This window comes from Temnothorax nylanderi, unplaced genomic scaffold, assembly GCF_030848795.1.
Source record: "Temnothorax nylanderi isolate EJ_2023f unplaced genomic scaffold, tnyl_v1.0 TNYL_tig0178_pilon, whole genome shotgun sequence".
In the NCBI taxonomy this organism is placed as follows: Eukaryota; Metazoa; Arthropoda; class Insecta; order Hymenoptera; family Formicidae; genus Temnothorax; species Temnothorax nylanderi.
The window spans coordinates 349,355-374,285 of NW_027249240.1; the positions used below are offsets into that span (position 1 = coordinate 349,355).

At 38.4% G+C, this 24,931-nt stretch overlaps 2 protein-coding genes across 2 annotated transcripts in view; one reads left to right on the top strand and one right to left on the bottom strand.

Annotated features, from left to right (window-relative positions):
* Positions 1-24,163, top strand: part of LOC139778288 (uncharacterized) — a 198,208-nt gene extending 174,045 nt beyond the window's left edge. Inside the window, exons 5-6 of the mRNA XM_071716170.1 lie at positions 21,743-21,879; positions 23,939-24,163. Of these exons, the coding sequence (XP_071572271.1) occupies positions 21,743-21,879; positions 23,939-24,163 (362 nt within the window). The remainder of the gene's footprint in view (positions 1-21,742; positions 21,880-23,938) is intronic.
* Positions 5,719-8,969, bottom strand: LOC139778297 (uncharacterized). The gene is made up of 8 exons (XM_071716174.1): positions 8,313-8,969; positions 8,030-8,156; positions 7,784-7,928; positions 7,441-7,716; positions 7,187-7,358; positions 6,389-7,057; positions 6,132-6,290; positions 5,719-6,045 (listed from the first exon to the last, which is right to left on the bottom strand). The coding sequence occupies exons 1-8, from the start codon at positions 8,407-8,409 to the stop codon at positions 5,990-5,992; spliced, it is 1,701 nt and encodes a 566-aa protein (XP_071572275.1). The 5' UTR covers positions 8,410-8,969; the 3' UTR covers positions 5,719-5,989.
* Positions 24,164-24,931: the final 768 nt, after the last annotated feature.

Here is a 24,931-nt window from a genome sequence, read left to right on the forward strand (position 1 = left end):
AATGTCAAAATTTTAAACGTTGTGTGTGTGTGTGTGTGTGTGTGAATATACATATAATAATACATTTGAATATTGTGGATTAAAAATAACCGCGTGGTGTCGAAATTATATAGTGAAATCGGGAAAGCCGTGTACAGAATACACAGAAAAAATTAGTCTTATATATATAAGCAAGAATATACAATTTTCTTCAAGAATTTTATATTCTTGTATTTCAAAAATATTATAATTTAATTTGAATATTATAATTGTCGAGTACATATGATTTATTTAGATGATAATGATATCTTCTGCTTCTTCATTGTAATAACATACTAAAATTGAATCAACATTATTTGTGTTCACATAGAGAATATTGAATTTTAAAATAAGATTAAACTGTCTTTATCGTTATAATATGAATATTCTCTATCCAATATTTTTTGCTTTCTATTAATAAAAATTATTTTTCAATAATAAGAATATATTTTTCTTTATTAAGGGCCGGTTGTTCCAACCTTTTGGTAAACTAACTAATAGTTGAATCATATATATGTCTTTGTTTATCCTTTACATTAAACAAAGATAGACATATGATTTAACTATTAGTTACATTACCAACAGGTTGGAACAACCGGCTCTAAATTATATATAATGCTTTAATGTTTACGTATTTATCCTTATAACGCTGTATAATCTTATTTTAAGATTTATATATATGTCAAAAGCAAAGATATTCTCTAAATCAAAATGTTCTTTTTTTCTATGTATAGACACGTAGGAATAAAGTTATAATTACAGTAGTAAAATTGGCCGAATAAAAACTTAAAAGCGATCTAAAGCTTTTACATAAAATAGAAATCGCAATTATTTATATTTACAAAATAATCCATTTATGGATTTATAACATTTGTGCGTGGATTCATATTTATATGGCAACAATTTAATATCTCTCTTTGGTTGCAGGCGTTTCCGTGTAAATAGTCTCTGAAAATAAAATTTCGTAGGCAATTAATAAATATTTTATATTTCCATGTGTGACCGCTTTTGTATTGCGACAGATCTTATACAAATGAATTGTAATTGTATAATACATGAGGATCAGAAGTACATTGCGTTTATTAAAATTAACGATGACAAAGAAACGTGCAAATCTCTTTCTCGCCGGTGTGGTGAAACCGTCAATGTGGAGAGACCAAATATCGATAAACATTTTGCTTAACCGATTTTGTTGTGTCGCAGCGAGCGAAAAAAAGATCAGAAAATGTGTGTATTGTCAATAAAAATACATTGGGACGGACTGAAATGTTGAACTGTCACTTTAACGCAATGTTCCTCACGTTGAGATGAATTGACGGTAACAGACAGAAAGTTGCAACCTCGCTCCCGCCAGTTGACGCAAATGATTCCTCGACATTTATCTGCGGAATAAATAAATTTTGTCCGTATTAAACAATTATAAAATAGGCCTGTTCGCGCGGAACTGCGTCTGCTGTTGTGCAGTGAAATCCGTGGGATCAGCAATATCACAAATTTATGAAAATGAGATTGTTTAACGTAATGGCTTACCGTCGCATAACAGAAAAATCGAAGTTGGCGTGAAGTTGGTGAGTACAGCGGCCACTTCATTTCACGAGAATCTACGACGTGCCCAACGAGATGATTCTATACGTAGAAGAGACGCTCCCCTTAGTCAGACCTGCCTGTTATCGACAGATCGTGATAAAATAGAGCAGTTCGCGAGCGGGCAATTCGGTGGCAAAAAAACGGGCTCGTCCCTTAATCGTACGTATACGTGTCCACCTTTCCTCGACATCTAATTTCGAGCGATTTATTTTTCTCCCTCGGCATACCCGTTAAAGGTGCCAACTGCCACGTCTGCCTATCAAAATTTAGGTGTTCATCATTGAAATGATCATAGCAATAATCATTTGTAACTTGTATAAATCATCTTTGTTTAAATGTTAAGTGAACTAAGTTTATAATTCTAGGATCTCTTTCTCTCCGAGAAAATCAGAAGTACCATTAAAGTTTCCAAGAACGAGATTCGAGGAGAATGTTTTACCTTAGCTTGTTGAAGATTTGACAGTGAAAGCAGATGATGCTTTTCAACTTAAGTATTTAATTCGAATTTAACGGTGCTTCAGACTTATTTGGAAAGCAGTAATCACATTTTCGCCTCGCTGCAGTTTGTCGAAAACTGGGCGGAATTCGTCCGACTGTCAATTACAATTTAAGCAGATGCGTACGGCGTCTGAGAAGGGTCCCGGGTAAATCCCCCGACCGGCTCTTCACCCTAAGAAAACCAACCCTCGCCACGCGCGCACAATAAAACGCTCGCCAAAATACACGGCGGACGTTTCCATGGCTGCTCGGAATTTACTGAATACTCCGGCGGGGCCATCAGCGACGTCGTAGTCGTTTAATCTACCAGGGGTTTTTGCCTAAATCCCCACGTGCACGGACGAAATGCCTCTGCCTTGTATATCCCCTCGGTGGCGCTTGGCTGCAAAAGCAGCCAGCCAACCAACCGAGCCGTCCCTTTCCAAAATCCAGCATCGCGCGTATATATGCTTGGCGTATAATTAACCCAAGTTACGAGATGCGTTTATACACGGTGCGTATACGCGACGGCATGCGGCACGAGTAGGAAATTACTTCTGGCAACGTGGACATTCCTTTATTTGCGCGAGCGACAATAGGCTCCTCGCCGCGCAGGCGAAATGAGAATGCTTCTGATTTCGTTCGCGTCGTTACGTCGAAATGCCTCCTCGTTGATCGATTTTAGATCCCGACTATTCTGCGTTTGTGAAATAATGTGAAAATGAAAACAAATTGAATGCCGTAAACTCCCTGGATTGACAGAATACATTCTCTAAAGTTAACTCTATAAAAGTCAAAGAGTGAAATATTATTCAAAACAAGTGAAATGCGAGTGTAACGAAAAGTGAAAATGGAGCCTGTGCTCTTCTAGTAATTTGTCACTCAAAAAGAGTAAAATTGCATTTCTATAAGTTTGAGTGAAAGGGCACTCTTTTCGAGTGCAGCGAATTATGTCACTCTACAATTTTGAGTGGAAAATTTCACTCTGGTAGAGTCATTTATCGGTCAATTAGTTAATCGTGATTCACTATAGCTTTAGAGTGAGATCATATCACTCCGATAAAGTAGCCGGTCTAAAAATTTGAGTAAAAAATTCACTCCTATCTTATGAGTGCCCACATTTACTCTAATTAGAGTGACAACCCTCTCTCTTTTGGAGTGACTATCGCAATCACTTTAATTCTTTAATGTATTAGTGGCGAAACCACTCTATGAGATTTAGAGAGAAAACTTTATCTCGCGTTTATGGAAGGCAAATTTTTGTAAAATATAGCGTATAATACAGTTTGCTGCATTATCTTTATTCATTTTTGATAAATGACTGCACCTGTTATTTATTTTGGCTCTTTGTAAGAAAAGTAGCATGTGTGTGTGTGTGTGTGTGTGTGTGTGGGATATTATCCAAACATGACATTATTACGAGAAGGTCAATTATTTTGCGACTCATAAATCTTATCGTTTATTCGCGTTAATTGATCTATGCGGAGGCACAACCCCGTTACAGGCGGTAAACCTTAAGCAACTTATAAAGACATTAACTCCGTGCAGGGGAGTAATTAACCTAAATTACCACCTGCGGAGTAAGTGCGGGGCGCAATAACAAATGCGTTTCGTTGGTGCAAGAACATTCGATTGCAGGAAGCGAATTCTCCTCGTTAACATAATATACGCGACATTGCGCGGAGTTAATAAATGTACATTACGAGAGCGTATTAAGTTCCCACTTTCAGTCGAGTAACGCCGAGTTTCGCCGGGACGGAAAGGGTTGCTTGAAGAACATTGCGAGTTATCTCCTTCGTCGTACGAGGGTGCGAGCGAAACATTCCAGTCACGTATCGGTAAAGCCCAGGTATTGTGCGGACCGGAGAGAAAAATCGTTCTGCAAAAAGAGGTCGCGATGCTCTCGTATATTCGACATCAAAGTTCAGACGAAAAGAGCCGCAATTTTTGGATTATACATTTATAGACTGCAATAATAATAATAATAATAATAATTTTGCTGGCTTGACTGCTTAATTCTCCTATCTTAATTTATAAAATAATTTCCTAAATTAGTTTTAATTATTTTTACCTTTCACTATGTTTCTTTTTACCGTTTTTCTCCTTTACTTACGTAACAAATTAAATTTTATGGTATGTCTGAAATGAATTACATTGGGTACACGATACAGTTCAGAGAAGGCAACATAGAATCTATATATATAAAATAATATATTCCGCGAGCAACAGAGGAACGATTATTCGGGGTATGACTTGACTGAGAATTTTCTGAATGATATTATCGATTAGAGTCCTCTCACGCGGCGGAAGACGTCGGTTCGACGATTGCGCCATTAAATGTCCCATTTATCTTCCTCGTACCTCAATGCGAAACTTTTGAAATAAAATAGCTTGATAGTCGACCTCCCACCGTTACATCGGCTTATAAAAGGACACAATTTCTCTCCCGACTAGAAGCCTCGGCTCCTCGAAAAAGGAAAGGTGCAGGCTCGCCAAAGTTACGACAGGTAATAACAAACTTTCGTATTATTCTTCCTTCTTGCGACACAAATGAAACGCTCGAGCGAGCGGGTTAATTTATATCAATTACACCGGCTGATGCGATTAGATCTGAGGAGGATAACGAAAGAACGAGGAAAAGGGGGCGAGTTAAGAAGTTATCCCCCATATCACATGTTTGATACTTTTTCTACCAATTACTGAAGAAGGCAACGCGTCCATCCAACTGACAACTCCTTTGGAATCTTCTTTCCTATTCCTTCGTTGCCTAATTAGGCATCGTTTGCATGAGGAAATAATTTTTTGAACGGATACGTCGGAATATGAAACAATTTCTACAAGACGAGACAAATTGCCTGTTACGAGCGACTTAAAGCCGAAAATATATGCGTGATATACGAAACATGTAATAACGTTTATAAGATGTCGCATTTCTCCTTTCCCGTTCCTGAAATTAATGTTCTTCCGAAATAAAAGGAAATTTGCGTGCCACGAGAGCATTAGACGGAAACACAATAATAATTTCAGAAGTAATTAGAAAGCTTGTGAAGCATCGCGGATATTATCGTGCATTATCCGCAGTGTGATTACGCACAAGTCATAATGTTCCGCAAAGCGAGTGCAGAAAGTAGGATTTTAACGAGCTTATTTTTATAAAAGCTCAGTGCTTTTTCTTTTTCCACTACCTGCAGACAGAAGGGGTAGAGACGTGAAGGGTATCTTTTCCTTTCTGTCTTATTTCTCCCACGGTCCCGTTTCTCCCAGCGGAAGTAAACGGCTGTAACTCGCTCGGCGCTCTCTAGTGAAATTGCGGGAGCCAAAATTGCACGGGGGCACCGTATATATATATACGCATAAAGGAGACCGAAACTCTCGCGGAGAGTACATAATCGCGACACTCGGTGAGCAAGCATTTATTTATAATACATGCCGCGAAGTTGTCGCCGTTGATATCTACGCGCTGGAGATGCACCTGTACACAAAATGCATATTAGCCATTTAACTTCTTGTAAGAATCCAAAGTTACTTCGGAAGTATACATATAATCGTTGTTAGCTTTATAAGAGTACATAGAGATTGTTAACTCTTCACTAATAATTCCACAATCTCAAGCAACACAATGAAAGTACGAGCAAATATGCTTTATATATAGTTATATTAGTTTAATTCTTTGTTTTCCATACATTTACAAATGTAATAACAAAAATAATATGTCTTGCTTAATTCATGTATAATGTAACAGAACTGAACTTGCGTGATGAAAAATATGTTTTGCTTGATTAATGTAGAATATAACAGAACTTTACTTTTACTTATGTAATGTATAGAATTTTTTAACACATTATTGAAACTATGTTGGATTATATATAAGAACTAGAGAACTTAAATAATGTTCCTTTTTTTTTCTTCAAAATAAAGCGAAGTTACCCTTTGTGCTCTTCGTAAACTGATCGAACTCGAATGCTGAAAAAAGTAAAATTAAAAATTAGAGAGTCCTAAAATAGTGAAATTAATTGCGTCGAGTATTTGAGATAGGAACATTTTAATACCTGACGCTTTGTCGTCAGACTCAGTTTTATTATCCCGTCGCGGAGTATGTTTCGGGGAAGGAGCCATTTGCGCGTCTTCTTCGGCACAAATTGGCGATATATTGGAAGTCGGAGATAATTTATAATTACACAGCGATCCCTCGCACAATGATGGCGCACCTGCAATAAAGTTTGTGTAATTTATTTACATTTATAACAAATAAATACATCTAATTTTTTCAATTATAAAAGACGAGCAACTTAATTATAATCACAACCTTTTGATACGAAATCCTGATCGAAGGAACTCATATTGCTGTCACAGTATTCGTAATGCGTCGGAGAAAACATACTACTTGCGGCAACAGTCGGCGGGCGCTGAACGGGTTTCGCCATTAACGGCGTAATATTGAAATGTACGGGTTCTATCTTTTTAATCTTCGGGACCGACAGGGGCGAAGATCTCAAATCCATTTCTTTAACAATAGTCGACGGCTGAGGAGTAGTTATTTTATTGATACTTTCCTTACTATCCTGCCTTTGAAGTCGCATCCTTTTTGCTCCAATTTCGTCCTGTGTATTCTTGGCGGCGCTATGCTTGAGCGGGCTTTCTTTTGTACGGTAGCTTGGTTGCGTTTTAACGGGCTCCTGCGACTTCTGCGTCTCTTCGCGATGGATCTCTTTCATTTCTACGTCGTTGTCGTCGGCTAAAATCGCTTTCTCAGCACTTGGCTCCGCATCCGATGCTACCGAAGCGGCGCGGGCGGCGCGCGTATCATCTTTTTCCGAAACGATAGTATTTTTCGAATCAGACCTTTCCGTTTCAACTGCGGTAAGCTTGTAATTGTTGTCACGTGTCGCCTCTACGTCCATTCTCTCAGGCGACACCGTAGTGCTCTCGTTTATGCATAACTCCTCCAGGTACAAGGTATTGACGGATATGGTATCTAAAAAGCAAATGACTTTGATATATAGGACAACGCGTATGCATATGCATGTGTCCATGAATAAAGCCCTTGTCCTACATATCTACATACAAGGACAAGGAACTAAAGAAGTATAAAATGAATTTTCACCGTCGAGAGGCTCGTGAGCCCGTTTCCACTGATCCTGCTGCACTCTCGCGCGCATTTGATTTTGCGCGTACATTTCTCGAAACGGTATATTGATCTTCGGCGGCGCCATTTCCAGCATTTGCTGTTTCCTCTGCCTTTTCTGATCCTCCTCCTTCCTGCGCAATACTTGCAGCTACGAAAAGCGACTAATTAAATACCTACTTACACATTGAATATATGTATATTGAAAAATTATTTTAACATAGTCCGGATACCTCCGCTTCGATTGACTGAAACTCTTTCCTGTGATATTTCACATCCACTTTTAGCTTCACCAATTTCTCCTCCAATTTCAAATCCTCTAACATCATAGTGACGAATTCGATTATCCTGCAGCGCGTGCGGATCCAGTTGACACGTCGCCTCTGCTTGACAATCGTTATCATCTCCGCTTTCTTGTAAGACATGACCATATGCTCGATTTTAAGCTTCTCCAAATTGTTCTTGGCCGCGTTCCTGGCCTTTGCCAGTGGAAATTCCTCGTATACATCCTGCTCGCGAACATTTATTTGATTAAATGTTGAAATTGCACGAGTAAACACGAGACTTAATACTTACGCGATATTCGTGCCATGTTTTCTTGTATTCGGCTACGATGTCTTGATACTCTTGCGATCTCAGTTGAATCAGCTTGTATTGATCATCGGCATTTGCTTTCATAGTTTCTAAAGAGTCCGAGACTTCGTTGATGCTTATATATAACCTGTATGACGCAACAAAATTCCGATACGTAAATTCAAGAAGAATGCAGTATAAAAATATATAAATGTTAATACGCCAGGATTAGATAATTATTTCGTGTACTTTGTTAAAGTCTCGCTTAATATCAGTTTAATCTTATTCATCTGCGTGATCTTTCCCTTAAGTTCCTTTCTTCTGTTCAGTTCGCTACGCATCGTCACCTTCAGTTGTTTTATTTCCTCTATATTGGCTAGAAATTATCAACAACATTCTTTACTCAGCAAGTAGTAGTAAAAGAAAATCGAAAAATCGATAGGTAAAAACGTAAGAGTAATTGTATGAGAATGTCTTTCCTTCCCACTCAAGTTTTACATTTCATTGAAGTGCTACGTCACACTTTACTTACCGTCGAGATTTCCCTTGACTGCCGCAATTTCCATTTTTAAACAGGTTTCTAGCACTTTCACAAATTGAGGATCGTCATGACTCTCCTGATTATCCATATCTATTATTCTTTTCGTCGAAAATTACTTTTGTACGATGCGACGCGATACGTGCGTATACCTTGAAGCGACGCTATTTTTTTGAATGATCTGAAGTTGTATGCAATCGAGGAACAAGTGTCGCGCTTAGCAGGGGCGAATGGTGACTTTTCGGGCCTGCTGCTAATACTATTTCAGGGATCTTTTTTTCGGAAAGAACAAAAAATTGCAATAACGTCAAAAAAGGACGAAAAAATTACTATAAAAACTAATTTTTCTATCATAACTCACAATCGTTTTCTCATTATTTTGATGTCACTATAATTTTATCTGTTTTATCTAGACAACAGCTTGTAATAATATTTAAACATTAATAAATATACAATTTGAATAAAATGTACTTACAATAATTAAGTAATATTTATAAAAACTATATAGACGGTTTAACGTTTTACAGAAATAATTAAATTAAATTTATAAGAATAACTATATACAGGGTCTCACATAGAGGAAAGTTGCTGAAACCAATTAGCTTTTATTCTGTAATGCATACGGATCGGGAAAAATATCGGGAAAAATAAAATTGCGTTTAATAGAAGACATTTGGCAGTTTTTTTTAGCATAATATTCTGTATAATGGAAAATTTTTACTTAATTTTACTTGATTTTATAAAAAGTAGCAAAAATCAGATAGTCTGTTAATATGTACGTGTTTCCAAAGTGCGCCCCGTTACTATTTCAACAAAAATCAATTGTTTTAAACTGCATAAAACTTTGTGTAAACAATCATTTATTACACCATTAATCACTTTTAAGAATTGATTTTTGTTTAAATAGTAACGGTGCACCCTTTAAAAACATATATTAGAATGTCTGTGATTTGTGCTACGTTTTATAAAATCAAATAAAATTAAGTAAAAATTTTCCATTATAGTATACTCAAATAAAACTGCCAAATGCCTTCTATTAAACGCAATTTTATTTCTTCCGACACCTGGAGTTAATTAGTTTCAGCAACTTTCCGTGGGACACCCGTATGCATATAAACACTCATAGTATATATAAGTAGTTACACACATAGTATATATAAAACATAGATATAAAAAGACAAAAGCAAAAGCTTTTAAATTTAAAAGCAAAAGCTTGTAAATTTTTAATTTTCTTCTGCAATTTGCGTTTATATATTCTTTTATGGCTTTTTTTTATAAGTGACCTCTCTTGTGATGTTAATTTCTATTGAAATAATTGATAAATAGACCAGTATTTTATCTCTTATTATAGATTTGTATACACTCATAAGTGTCGGTTCGGTAATTGCCGTTGTTTGGAGATTCCCTTCTCGTTGCAGCCCTGTTGCTTAAGCATCATATAAACCCGCCCCTAGCGATTAGCATGGTATGCGGTATAATCGCGTAGTAATCCGACAGTAAATTCGATCATTCTAAGAAAGAATGGAAAGTGCAGAGAATCTTAATGCATCTAAAAGATATTTGGGTTCTTACCAATGATAAAAGTTACCGAGTGCTTTGCAAGCATTACTTAGCTGCAACGGCGAATCGGAGGAATGGACGCGGCGGAAGTTGGTTATTTAGTTGTTCGCTGTTGGCTCCTACTCGCGACACTTTCAGCGGCTAACTTGTCACGGAACTCGCAAGTTTCCACGAAAACGTGTACCATAAACACGCGTCTACTCACCAGAGGTGAAAGAAAAACGAAGAGACGGAGAGAGAGAGAGAGAGAGAGAGAGAGAGAGAGAGAGAGAGAGAGAGAGAGAGAGAGAGAGAGAGAGAGAGAGAGAGAGAGAGAGAGAGAGAGAGAGAGAGAGAGAGAGAGAGAGAGAGAGAGAGAGAGAGAGAGAGAGAGAGAGAGAGAGAGAGAGAGAGAGAGAGAGAGAGAGAGAGAGAGAGAGAGAGAGAGAGAGAGAGAGAAAGAGAGAGAGAGAGAGAGAGAGAGAGAGAGAGAGAGAGAGAGAGAGAGAGAGAGAGAGAGAGAGAGAGAGAGAGACTTGGCCGTATAACGTTTCCCTCGTCTCGCCTTCGCGCCGCAAAAATTACGATAGTTTCGACGGACGGCGGCGTTTAGTTTGGTTTACTCGCCGCGAAAGTTCGATTGTTTGTCGAACGGTCGTAACTTCAGACTGGGCTTCGTTAAAAGCGGGACCGACCCCGCGCCAGGCCATACATATATCCCTGCGGTATGCTTTGGCACAAATGTGGCTCCCGCCGATTACGAGAAGGGACGACGCCAATGGCCACGAGTGCAAAGCGAAGATAGCGAACGAAGCAAAAAATACGGCCGAACTGATCATAAATCCGGACGAATTTTGTCCGGCGATACGCCGTGTAATATTTAATATTTAGCGTCGTCGTTCTTTACGAATAGCGAAGCCCACTTGATGGTTGCCAAAAGAATAGAAATATCTAAAAATGTGACACTTGTGATAAACAATTATCACGTTGCGCTGAGAAATAAAAGTACAGGTACTTCAAAAGTAACAATTTTTTAGCGAAATATCCTACATATCAAATACAAATTAATGGAATGATAAAAGTGATGCATGCATCAATCGAAATTTTATGATTTTTTCCGCCGTTCAATAGGAACCCTTCAACAAACTATGATTAATAAATCCATCAGCATATGAAATCGACAGAATATCCAATATTTTAAATGGACAGATAAAAATTTGGTAACAATTCTGAAGTGATATCAGGTGATTTATCTACTTGGTTGCCAAGAAGATAAAAATATCTAAAAATGACATTTGTGACAAACAATTATCACACTGCGTTGAGAAATAAAAATACAGGTACTTTAAAAGTAACTATATTTTAGCGAAATATCCTATATATCAAAGACAAATTAATGGAATAATAAAAGTGATGCATGCGTCGATCGAAATTTTATGATTCTTTTCGCTTCGCCGTGCCATTCAATATAAGAACCCTTCAACAAACTATAATTAATAAATCCATCAGCATATAAAATCGACAGAATATCCAATGGTTTAGATGGACAGAGATGAAAATTTGATAGCAATTCTGAACGGTGATGTAAAAGGAAAGACTTCAAAAGGTAGAAACATGTTACATTGTCATTATTTGGCAAAGCAACAAACACAATTTTGTTTAAATTGAAATACGTATTAATCTCCGATATTTAACTTTCACATAGAAGTCTGTCAATAAATATTAAATGTTTACCTGTAGCTTTATATATAAATTATAAATTAATTATTTGGTTAAATTAATTTTATACTTCAAACAACAGACGAAAAAATGCATCGAGAAATCTCAAATGTTTCCTATAAAAAATGCTTTTCATTTATCTGATTTGTAGATTGAAACTTAAGTGTATACTATAATGGATTAATCATCTGTAATAGAGTATCATCACAGTGATAGCAAAATAATCACTTTAAATTGTCTCGACCACGAGACCATTGATCCGATCGCGCATCCCTTTGTCAATGGCGGGAGGTACACAGGAGAAACCAGCCGCGTGGTTTGCAAGTTAATGGAAGTGAGTGACAGCCGATCAACTTATCGGCTCCGAAAATTGATATCCGACGCGCCGCGTATTCACCCATGCCGCCTGTATTTCCATCGGAAAAATATAAGTAAAGATTCGAGCTGGCGTGCTGGCTCGTCGACGAGGGATGTCCGGGGAACACGGCACGCTGGCTGTCGGCCAACCCAGTCCGCATTTGGGTCAAACTGACCCGCGCCGCCACCCTCCGACGGATCCCGCATCGCCTCTTCACCTCCGCATCTCCCCCTGCGGGGGTAGAGATGGCTGCACGATGGCTGTTCCTCTCCTGCACAGCGCCGGGCGACCTAGTCGGTGCAGCCTCCCCGCTGCTTTTACGCCCGGACACGCGGTACACTCTCTCTCTCTCGGAGTGGCGCACTTCATCGTGGAAGATTTGTAAACGCGCCGAGTGGCGACTGCACGAATAATCTGAAGGAGCTTTCGGTCGAATCGACAATTCGTGGAAACGGAAAGTCGACTTTTTGGAGACATTCGGGGTGCATTATGTCTCCGCTGACATCCGAAGACCTCTATACCGTAACTATAGTACGTGGAAATATATCAGTACCTTAGAGGTAAATAATCGTATCTTTATTATTAGAAATTTAGAGAAAACAGGATTTAAAGTTTATTATTTCTATGAAAATTTCCGATTTTTTTAAACATTGTATCTTACGAACTAATAATAATGGACATGAGACTCTTTACCATTATAAAATTTAAACTCCAGGTACATTGGAAAAAGTATTAACTCTAATTTTGACAAAGATTGGAGGTACGATTCTTCATCTCTAAGATACATTAGATATATATTTTGATTTTATTATTATATTTACAATTTATGGATTTATATTACATTATAAATGGAGAACAAATTAAATAACACATTTAGCTAATGGGCACGGAGATAGGAACTACTATTTTACGTAACGCCACATGCACCAGAAGCTGTTAAAGTTCCCGGCATAATTTATGGCGCGATCATTTCATCGCCAGCTTCTACTCCCTTTTGAGACTAATGGAAATCGTACTGTGGAAAGCGTGAGCAGAAACCATAAAGAACTTGCTGTCTATACCGCGCCCATGAATGGCCGAGGTTATCAATGTTAAAATTGGTTATCATCGAACAGAGTAACGTCTCTGGTCAGGCGATATCTCTTTCTCTCTCTCTCCCTGATGTATTTGTTGCCTGGCAAGGAGTAATTTGCTAAATTAAGAAACAGAAAGAGAGATCCAAGGAATGCCTGAAAGGCATCTATAATGCACCTCAGGGCGTGTATATTCTTTAGAGTTGTTTTTTATAATTACAAAGAGGGATCTTCAAGGGGATGTAACATTTGTTACGTAATTATAGAGAAAAGGCTTTTTACTGTGACTATATTTAAGCATAACTGACAGCGACCGTACGTACATATATATATTTATGATACTATTCCTATGAGAATATTTTGATTTCTATAAGACCTTCAGATTCCCTGCAAACAACCTGCTCGGATGCATTCGCACGATTCATCCTGCGAATCGGTTTTCTTGAGGGAAATTCTGCTGGAACCGCGCGGAGAGATTTATTTGCGATGCGCAGGCAGACACGTACGATAACAAAATATCGGAATTATGAATCTTTCATGGAGGGCGATGCTGCCGCCCGCCCCGACGAAATTGAAACGGGACCGAAGTGCCACAATAAAAAGCGGCTCGACTCGAAATGGCATTCCTTTCACAGCTGCGCCAATAATTGATCGCCTAGAACGTAGATGAATGTCTATTGACGTTGCACGAAAACGCAGGATAAATACCGTGTTGCGAACGGTCGAACCAGCGAATATCTCCAAGATTGATTTTGTCTCCCCGACCGCAGATAGAGAGAATAGTAGGCACAGTTGTGTGTGTATCGCGTATCTTCTACGAAGTAGTTTATCCATCTACGGAGAAGCTCCAACTCGTTTACATCGTGCAACGAATAATTTCTGTCGTAGGAGACCCTTTAAGCGGGCAACACACGTGAACAACACACGTAGATTTTATAAATGGATAAAAGTTTTCAATGGAGGGAACGAGGTAGAAGGGCCGCGTAGAACTTGGCGCAACGGAAACGGGAAAGTAGGTCTCATGGAAACCGCTGATTAATCTTTCACGGCGTCTCTTTCACGCCTCGCTGAGAATAAAGGGTAATTTTGTTATTCCGTAAAAATACTCTGTCGGCGTTTGTAATTTGTTTTGTCAGGAAGGAGTCCGTCCGTAATCAGGTCAGTCAGTGTAAAGTAAATAAAACGACTATACCGTCGTTCGTCTTACTTTACATTCGTTTCTACTGAGAGAGCTTCGAAAGTAAATTAATAATTTAATAATTATTTTCACAGCTCTCTCACTCACAATAAGAGAAATGCATTAATAAATAATTATTACCCAAAAAATATGTACAGTTGCTAAAAGAAAATATCCTTAATTCTCTTACTGATAATTTCTTACGTAAATTAATTCTATCGTTATTACAGTATAAAGCAACAGTACACTTTTTTAGCTTTCTCAATTTAGATTGCATTCAACGCTTTTCTGTTTGTTATCGTAGAATGCAATTATATTTGTAAAATGATTAAAAGAACGTTTATTATCACATTTAAGGTATATATATCTCAGATTTGCATTCTTCGGTAAAAAAGTGACAGCTTTTATTGAGTACAAAGTAGGAAGTGGACTGCGAAAACCTGCAGTTAATTTCCTCTTTCGTCATCTGTTTTATTTCGTTCAACTCTCTTCATTATCTATTTTTTTTTATGCTGCCGGTAAGTAAAATCAATACATCTGCAGCATGCAGCTCTATAAAGCTGAAGAACGAACGGCCCCGAGACTGTAAAAGCTTCCCTTCGCTTTGTTAATTTTTATGTCGCGCGAATCGTTGCACTTCCGGGCGAATAAAACTTCGAGCGGAAAACAGTTTTGGACTAGAAATAAATTCATGGCTCTCTTTGAGACATATTTTGAAGTCCCCTTATATATACGAGGAAAGACTGGCTCTCTCTCTCTTTCTCCCCCCCCCCCCCCTGATCGTCAATCTCTCGCAACATCATATCGCGCCGATTTTATGGAGATAAAAAAAGAGAATAAAAAATAACAACGCGAGACGTACTGACGCGAACAGGGTGAAGCTAGATGAACGAGCGAGAGAAAGTAGGGCAATTTACATAGAGCGTGCGATCAAAGTTCTCTCTGATTGTGAGCATGCAGCGATGGAATATAATCAGTAAAATGGCGGGGTAGAAATCCGGCGATGTCAGCGACTTTGAAAAGTATTTTACTTATCCCTATATCGACACAGCGCGCATGCATGTGCTTCTCTTTATTAGCTGTAGCGCAAATTAATTATCAGCGATAAATCTAACTCGGTTATTCTATATCGACGAAATGTCGTTGTCTTTGTATTAACGGAAGTGCCCGAAGTCGCGCGCCGCGGTTTTCCTGTTATTTCATCGAATTTTGCGCACGCCGCCGTTGGAGTTGGCGAAGCAACTGGGGCATAATCTTCGCCCGAAACTCATTTCCGGAGATAATCCCCGGATAAGAACATTATTCTGTTGCCCTATGCATTAAAAAGACCGCCACCTGTTAAACGCGTATATGTGTATTACGCAAAGCGACGTAATTCGTTTTATCGCGCGACGTTGTGTAATAGCGCATCGCGAACTAATTAATATCTTGTAACGTGGAATTAATGCACCTTGGTGATAACTTTATTAAATTTAAATATTCCCACCGTCACTCTCTAAAAGGTATCGCAAACAGTACAAATATTATTAATGTAATAACGTTATTTATGAATGGTAAGCTAATATTTTAAAATGCTTTCAAAAATTCAAATAAAAATATTAAAAATACGAGCGCTTGAAAACAAACAGGAAAAAATACTGCATTTATAATCCTGCAATATAACCCCGTTGTCTCTTTGTAAACTACGCTGGACGTACATACGCTGTCTCGTTTAGTTTGTGGAACGAATAACGCTTATCAGATCAGCTGCCTGACGTCATTATTCTCTTGTGCAATTAAACTATGCAACTGCTGCGAACACTATACCGTAAGACGAGAATTGCACACGTGTCGGGCAAAATCTCGTTCCCAATCTTAAACGCTATTTATATTGAAGTCTCTGCAAAATTCAAATCAAATATGAATTATTTTCTGTTAACTTATTTTTTAATAAATCGTTTTAAAAAACATGTTATTTCCTTCGAGATGGCGCGAGGTGTAAAAAAATATAATTGCTTGTCCCGAAATGGGGGAGCCGTAACTCCTTATCGCAGTGCTACAGCTCGCTGTGCGAGAAATGCATCAGCGGGAAGCGGGACGAATGCACGCTGCGCCTGCCGCTATGCTAATCCAGCATCAATGTCATTTTACTCTTTCGACGAGACAACGGGAACATCTCCTCGCTGAGGATAAGCTCCTAATAAACAATGCGTTAACTACTTCTCGGAGCGAATTAAAGTCTTACGTAACGTATTATCCGCCGGATGTATCTTATCCGGCGGAGACGATAACTGAATCCGTGAGTATCGCTTGTTACTTAACTCCGGCATCGCTACACTTCCTCAACATCCCAACAGCGAAATCCACTCACCGCTTATTCGAGATCAATTATTTATTGCCGATTACAAGCGAAAGAAAGTGAGATTGTATTACAAGTGAATCATTTATGTCTCATGGGCGAACTTGATCTATATTATGCAGGACAAATGACCAAATTTATATTATCTTGGCGTAATTATCTCTAATCTGTTTTATTTTTAATTTAATTTATTTTAAGAACTCTTTCTAAATACGTCAGAATTTTGTGAAGTTAGTACTGATGTGTGTACGTGTACGTCCGCTATTACTGAATGCCGCGTTACGTGACTTCTACTTTCTTCACGTTTTAGACCAAAAATATTCTCACGTAGAACGCGCACGAGATATATTAGACCTTTCGCGGCGCGACAGCCATTTGTGCTATCTTAAATGAAATCGATAATCAATTCGATTATATCGAATTCTTTTAAGCACCAGCATTTGAACATTAATTGCCATTTTTTACGTATTAACGCATATTAATCAACGAACTTTACACATCACACTTGTAAGCACACATTTGATTTATTTCATTTTCCATAGAGAAATATAACGTCCGTTATATTTGTGCCTGCGAACTACCGCATATTGCACTCGCGTGCTCGCGTTCGATTTCTCTCGCTTCGGTCCATTGCCACGCGCGCGCGTTTCTCCTTGTTCCTCGAGGTTGTACACTTTTACAGCTTTTACATCGATGGCGCCAAGTGGAGCGACGCGAATTCGTCGCTCGACGGCAAACTACGCGTCATAGAATTTCGCGTATGTAACGCGCGCGCCTCTATTCCACGCCGGCTGCGAAAAATTCGTGTCCCGTCGACGAGACGAGACGCGTCGAGAGATCGCGTCTTCTTTTATTGTTCGTTGCCCGTGCGAAAGTTCCCTAATGACATAATCTCGGAGATATATCGCGGAGAATTGAATTCACACTCTTTTTCTTAGAGAATATTTGAGACTATAAAATACCAAGATTTTATTTGGCCCGACAATAGTTCCGAAGTCAACAAATATTTCTGAAATTTGGAACTTGGGACCATAGTTGGATATCTATGTTCCTTAACATTTGACCCGACTATCGGGGAAACTATTGGAAAATCCAGCAGCAAGTCGTGGCTGCAGAAGAAAGCACGTTCATTTTGCCGCTGAATTTTCAGGCATTGTTAAGCACGTTTGACTCGGCGCCAATTGTGCATGGCGCGCACCTATTTGCCAACTCGAATTCAATTGCGCTGTACACGCTTTAGCTGAACGATCCTCCGTTAACTATTTACGGTGCGAGTCAAAGTATGGAACAATTAAATTGTTAATATCGTTGAAAGATCACTGTTTAAGATGTAAACAAGTTGTTCATCTATTATTATTGACACGAATTTTGATAAAAGAATTAATACACATGACATTTGTGATAACGCTTCACGGTGGGTTCTACTTTCTCAATAAATATAATAATATCTATAAAATACTCGTGACTGAGAATTGACTGCGAGGGAATCAATCGCGCTTAGCGTCACGCGAAATAGAACGGCGCGGGCGCGGCGGCTTGCATTAAGAATGGCGTTATTAATTACAGAATTACTGCAAAGTCGGTTTTCATTGAACGGTCGAAACACAGGATGCTCGGCAGTGTACAACGGCAGTGACAGAAACCAGTCATTCGTCAGACGTTACCGTTGTAGAGGCTCCTTGACGCTGCAGTAGTAGCAGCCGCCTGTGGCCAGACGCTTCTCGGGCTGACAGAATGAAATGGTTTATGTCGACCATTAGTCAGATGGACACGTGAATTTCGTAATCGCTCAAAACTCGGCGTACTGAAACTTCTAATCATTGTTACGTTAACAAATAGGTTTTACGAGATGCCGGAATATCGAGTGCCTAATTAAATTCAGACTAACTAATATACGCGAGAACTGTCCGACTAATACGCTGTTAAAGTAGTGTCAAATATGTCGTTAATTTAACTAAATTAATGAAGTTAAAATAATACTATTTTGTGTTAAAATAATAAATGTCGGCATGGTAGTTAAAAGTCACAAAATGTTATTTAACTCAAGGTATTGATTTAATTTCGTCCTTTAATATTTAACAATTTACATTTATTGCGGTCGAGCAATAATAAATAAATATATACATATTTCATTAGAGTGTAAACTATCTGTTTTCGATTATTTATTATTTAGCTTTTTCTTGGTAAATTTTTGTATGAAATAGAAATAATCGGAATGCGATATTTATTTGCGTAACGATTCAATATGTATAAAATAAGAAGAATCTTTCGACGTTTCGACGCTAACAATATGCGGAATTGTTCGAAATTTCGACGGAAATTGACTTATCACCATTTAGCACACGATTATCATTAGCTGTCGCCTATACCAGGCCAAGTCTATATCAAAGCCGCTTGTTAAAGGGATTGTGCCGAGGCTAACACACTCCAAGGTGACCCATTAGATCCACCAAGCCGGAGTTCTGATTAGGAATGACCTGGAATGTGCTTGGAAACGGTGCGTATTGTGTGTATGTGACAGCCGTTCGATTCTATGGCGTCCTCGTCCCCGGCAAACCCTTGATTTCCACCCCTATACATCCATTATGAGACCTTTGAAGCCTCACAATAGTCCGGTGTGTAACGAACCGAAACCGGGGGTAATTCCGCGTAGGACGGGGACGAGCCGGCGCGGGGCGGCGCGGATGGCGCGGAGAAGCCAAAGCAAGCTCGATCGACAAGTGCATTCCAGATTCGTCTAATCGATGGGAATTATAAGCGAGTTGCGTGAGTTTAGTCGGAGCGAGTTTAGTTTCCAAAGTAAACGGTAACATTTCCCCTGAGACGATGGAATTACCTGAGAGAGCGATAAGAACTAAGAGAGCGATAAGAGGAGAGAGAGAATGCCACCATCACTGAAGTAAACTTTCAACGAGTTTTAATTTTTATCTTAATTTTTTGATAGTTTAATGATTAAAAAGTTACAGTCGGACATTGAACGAATGTGCGACTATTTGTTACTACTTCGAATTATGTTATCTCTTTACGAGCGGATCGCGTCGACTGTTATTTTAAGGAATGCTTTTTATAGCGAGAAGGTCAAAAAGGACGTTAAAAATTTATAAAAGGATAAATTTATGGAACCAAGGGGACCTGAAATGTTAAGGGTCTGCTTTAAAATATTCCGACCCTTCGTAATTTTGTATGAACTACATTTGTAGTTTAGGAAGAGCTATAAACTTACAAAGAGAGCTATAAAGATTATATAGATAGCAGTAGGTACAGAATAACTTTAAATCACTTTTAACATTAATTTGCTCAGTTAAATCTTAGTTTTAGCATTATCACGCGATTTTTCTGTAACATAAGATATCTTCTCAAAGCGTGTCGTAAAATCATGTGTTACTCTGGAATGATAAAACATCTCCAGATATGTATTATTATTATATTATACAGTTTATATCTTTATGCCTTGACAAATCCGAATTTGTCCCCATTTGAATTAACAATAAGCACTTGGGCAGTTTGGACGTCGATCCATTGCGTGTGGCGCGAATCTTTCTGAATAAATAAGTATTCGATATCTCCCTCAGAGGTGCATTTCTATCGGAAACATCGCAGGTCGTTGATCGCGCGTGTCTTTCACCGGTCTGGTCCCCTCGTGAAAAGTCCTATTCGCGGTCCTTGATTGAGCGTCGTTTTTCCAGGTCCCACCGCAATTGTCATTAAACATGAATGAAGAAAAGGAAGAGTTGCGCGCGGGCGATGCGCCTCTTCCCCGCTCCGCCTCACGTCCGTTCCTCATCCGAAACATCGGGCCGGAATGCCTGGCACGAAACAAACGACGCGGCTCATCGATAATTCATTACCATCTTCCATCAATTCCTTATCTTGGCATGCTCTACGATCCGCGGGGGATTGCCCCTCGTAATCTCTCTGATGGAATCGACCGCGGCTTGACGAGGGAAAGGGAATATCGCGCGCTGTGGATTATGACGATCGGCGAACTTTCTTTCCCCCGATATTTTATCTACGGGCATTTAACGGATGTGAGATACCTCGAATACTTTACGTCAATTATAAGAATAAATAAACTTCGAGAATTGGCTCGCGTGAGAAATATTTAAATATTTATGCGAACACATTGTATTTATACGTTTCTTGCCGTCCCCCCATTCGTAGTTTATTTAAAAAAAAAATTGTAAATAAATCTCCTGTCGTCGGAATTATTACGATAAATTTACGGACGCTTTATTTTAACCTGCCGTCTCTAATTTTGTGATTATATTGAGGACCTTGTAATCGAATTAATTTCGACGACTCTGTTCGCGAGAATACTAATTCGGGAGAAAGCTAAAATGGAATTCTTGCGATAGCCAATGAAATAATGACTTATTACCAGAACCACGACGTGAAAAATCAAGATAAAAGTATATGCCGCGTATGAATTGATTAATGCAAATTCAATAATTACTTACATTTCGTCCTATTAAATTAGTTGCACAATCGGGCACGTCGAATGAGATAATTATGACGTTCGTGCAAATAAAAAAATGTGGACATTGTGCATTTATCATATTTTTTGTGAAGAAAGTACACGATGAAAGCGGGGAAGGGAGGCACTCTCTCCCCCTCTTCGACTACCTTCATTTCTCATAAATTTTTAGCCACAGATACGATTTTTCACGAGGCTGGGAAGTGCACTTCCCGGTTTGAAAAATGTCATTTCGCGAAAGAAAATTTACGGACGGCCGTAACAGCGTTGTTGGCCGTAATAAGAAATCGGTTTCAAGAAGATAAGACAGGAATCCACTTTAGGACAACATACTTCTCTACGGATTATCGGACAATATAGGAAGCAGCTAATATCGAAATTGTACGATTTGTAAAAGAGTCGAAATAATTACATAACATATACGCTATATATCTGTATTTTTATTGCGTACGTTTATTATTACATATAACGTGAATGCTTATTATTTATAAAATCTATATCTGGAAATGTAATCAATTATGTCTCAATCATTTACATTTGAAAAACAAGTGTAGCAATAATGTAGTGATTGAACAAATTTCCAATTAATAACGAATACATTTGTAGACTAATTGTAAATTTTGCAAACTGTTAACGCTATACAAATACTTAAGTACAAATAAATAGGAATAAAATAATTATTTACATATAAATATATATGTGAGGATAATAAGAATAACGATAGTATTTCAACATTTGTGTTGCAGCTTGCAATAAAACGTACTACGGCGACGTGGGGAAGACGTACGATCTGGAATTGCATCGACCGAAGGAAGATAAGGTGCCTTACATTTGCAAGCTCACCTTCAACGCGCCAGGTGACGATTTCGGTGATATCGTGCAGGTGAGTCGTCGAACCATTCGAACGATTCGAGATATTTAATTATCTCGGTATTAGGAGATCTGATAAACCATAAAAAAGCGCGCCTCGAAAATTTGCAATAAATTACGCTACTCTTAATCGGACTTTAATTAAAGTGCGCATTAACGAAGTAACGAATAGTTCGTTGAAGAAACACGGAATACAGAACGGCGCTGGATTTATGTAGCAAATTAAATTCCGGATCGTATATTAAGAAAGCCGTGAGTCTCAACAAATGATCATCTTTCTCGCACAAGCATGCAGCTATCCAGGAAACGCGCTTCAAAATCTTCGCAGCTAATCGCGAGCCAGTCACATGAAATAAAGAAAGTTTTTATTTTAACGGTCGACACAGACGACACATTAGCAATTCTAGAAACATCGTTTTTGCACGTCCATTTTTCACACGCCAACGAAGGAAATTATTTTCGTTCGACTCACATCGAAGAATTAAAAACAGAACTTTTAAATAAGAGCGGCACATTTCCCGACGATTATAACGTGAAACTGTAAAACTGGCCGTACGCCGAGTTTCCGAGAGCGCGAAAACTTTGTCGAGCGCACAAAAACTCTGCCCTGCCTCCGGCTACCGAATTATTTGCACAGCAATATTTGCTGGCTTTCTCATATCTGCATAGCGCAAGTCATAAGAGTCCTTTGTACATGCCGGTGGTCCGCGTACAGATGTTTGGTTTCGTCAAAGAAGCCGCAGCCGCCGCTAAAAGTCACAGTGATACAAAACAGAATGCGGCAGCCGGGTAGAGAGAACTGTGTCTGACAATATACATTCGAGCATTCGAGTCAACACAAATTTGCTGCAAGTTTCAATTTAATCCGTTCCACCGTCTATATCGTTTGTTTGTGTGCGCACTTGAATAATAAATATAAAAAGACACTTACAAATAGTACCTAAGTAAAAAGTAGTACAAATAATTGACTTAATCATTGATTACAAAATAGTCTTAAGCAAGTATTTCGTTATTTATGTGTTTCGCATAGTCATGTGCATTACTCCGTAGTGAGCCACTCCAAGCCTTTATCGCGTCATCCGCATAACTATGGCTGCAAACTGCTTTCTATCACTGTCAAAGCGGGACTCTGTCGATGTTTTAATCGCGCGGCGCGGACGGGCGAGCGCGGCAGCTCTTTCAAATGAAAAACTGTGCGGACTATCAATTGCTGACAGCTTGAGCAATGGTCGATGACGCCGATGTGAATTTATTTGCTTGGCGTCGTTAAAAGGAAAGCCTCTGCAATAACATCACTCATTCGTTTACTTCCGAACTACTTTAGTCATTAAAGTTTTATATGAAATACAAACGAAAGAAATATTTAAAAAGTTCATAAAACAAACATAGAAAGTAAATGTCTCATCAAGATAAATGTAAAAATAAGTGCCATCTCTGAAGATAGTATTGTCAAAGTCTTAGCAACTTCTTTAAATAAATTTTACTCCTATGTATTAAAAAGTAACATTTCTTTATAATGCACAAAGAAAAAAGAATATTCTTATTTAGAGAATATCTTTATTTTTGACATGTAAATCTTAAAATGAGATTGTACAGCGTTAAAGATAAATTACTTACATCAAAGCATTATATATAATGTAATTTAAAAAAATATATTCTTATTATACAAAAATAATTTTTATTAGTGGAAAGCAAAAAATATTGGATAGAGAATATTCATATTATAACGAGAAAGACAGTTTAATCTTATTTTAAAATTCAATATTCTCTGTGTGAACACAATAATGTTGATTCAATTTTGTTACAATGAAGAAGAAGACATCATTATTATCAAAATAATCATATGTACTTTTTACGTGACAATTATAATATTCAAATTAAATTATAATATTCTTGAAATACAAGAATATAAAATTTTTGTTTATTTATGAAACAATATGATTGTGTTGATTTAAATATTCGTCTGATTAAAGACTAATTTTTTTCTGTGCAAGAATTTCCATATGTTTTAATTAAAGATTATCCAACGTTTGTTCGCGACAAATCCCATTGACGTGTTTCTTTTATTGCAGCTGACCTTCGACAGCTTTACTCTAGGCAAATTCGTATCGTTCACCGCGGAGGGATGTCCCGACGGGTCCCTGCAAATCTCGGAAGCGCAGCGTCCGACGTCGGCGGTCTTTGGTGCGGCACGTCCTGGGACCCGCGATCTACTACAGCGAGACACCCAGCGTCTCGATCATCCTCAAGCTGTTCAGGCTCAGCAAAGATCAGACGGGATTCAACTTCGACTTTAGAATGGCGTACAAGATGATCAGGAAGTCCGACGCGGTGGTGCGCTACGGAAATCCCTTCGTCGGTAGGTGATCAGTTTTCGATTACAGATTTCGAGCACGTTTACCGAAACTTGGTCCACGACACCCTCGACATTTTATCCCCGATAAATTTCGACAGCTTTTATTTCGTACACTCGTTTGAATTGAAATTAGTTCGGAACAAGTCAGACATTTTCAGTAAGTTACTGTTCGACTAAAATTGAAACAAAACTTCTTCGTTCCTTACGCTTTGTTCTATTTTACATTACATTATTATTATTATAAAAATATGTTATTTTTTTTCTATAATATTTCTATATTATAATAACAAATTATAATTGTGTAATTATAAAAACTTATTACTTGCGAGATAGTTTTTAATATATATTTTAATTCAGCTACACACTCGCCGCCTTGATTAATTAATAACGAATTAATTAATAATCGAATATACTGCCGAGGAAATGCTCGAGAGGGATTGTTCGAAGTTTGTACCTGTCCCGTTTCGCAAAATTGCCACGGCGATTGAAATTGCGCGGACAAAGAATTTCCCTGATATTTTCGCCGTCGATGATTAAAATTCCAATGTCACGTGGTCAGGAATAACGCAGGTCGTGGGACGCCGGCATCGACCGAGCGCACGGCGTCCGCCGAGTACGCGAACACGTCGATGGCGATGCGGTGCAAATGGTCGAGCAACACGTGCCACCACCTACGAAAACCGAGCACCGAGCAGTTCTTAGGGGACCT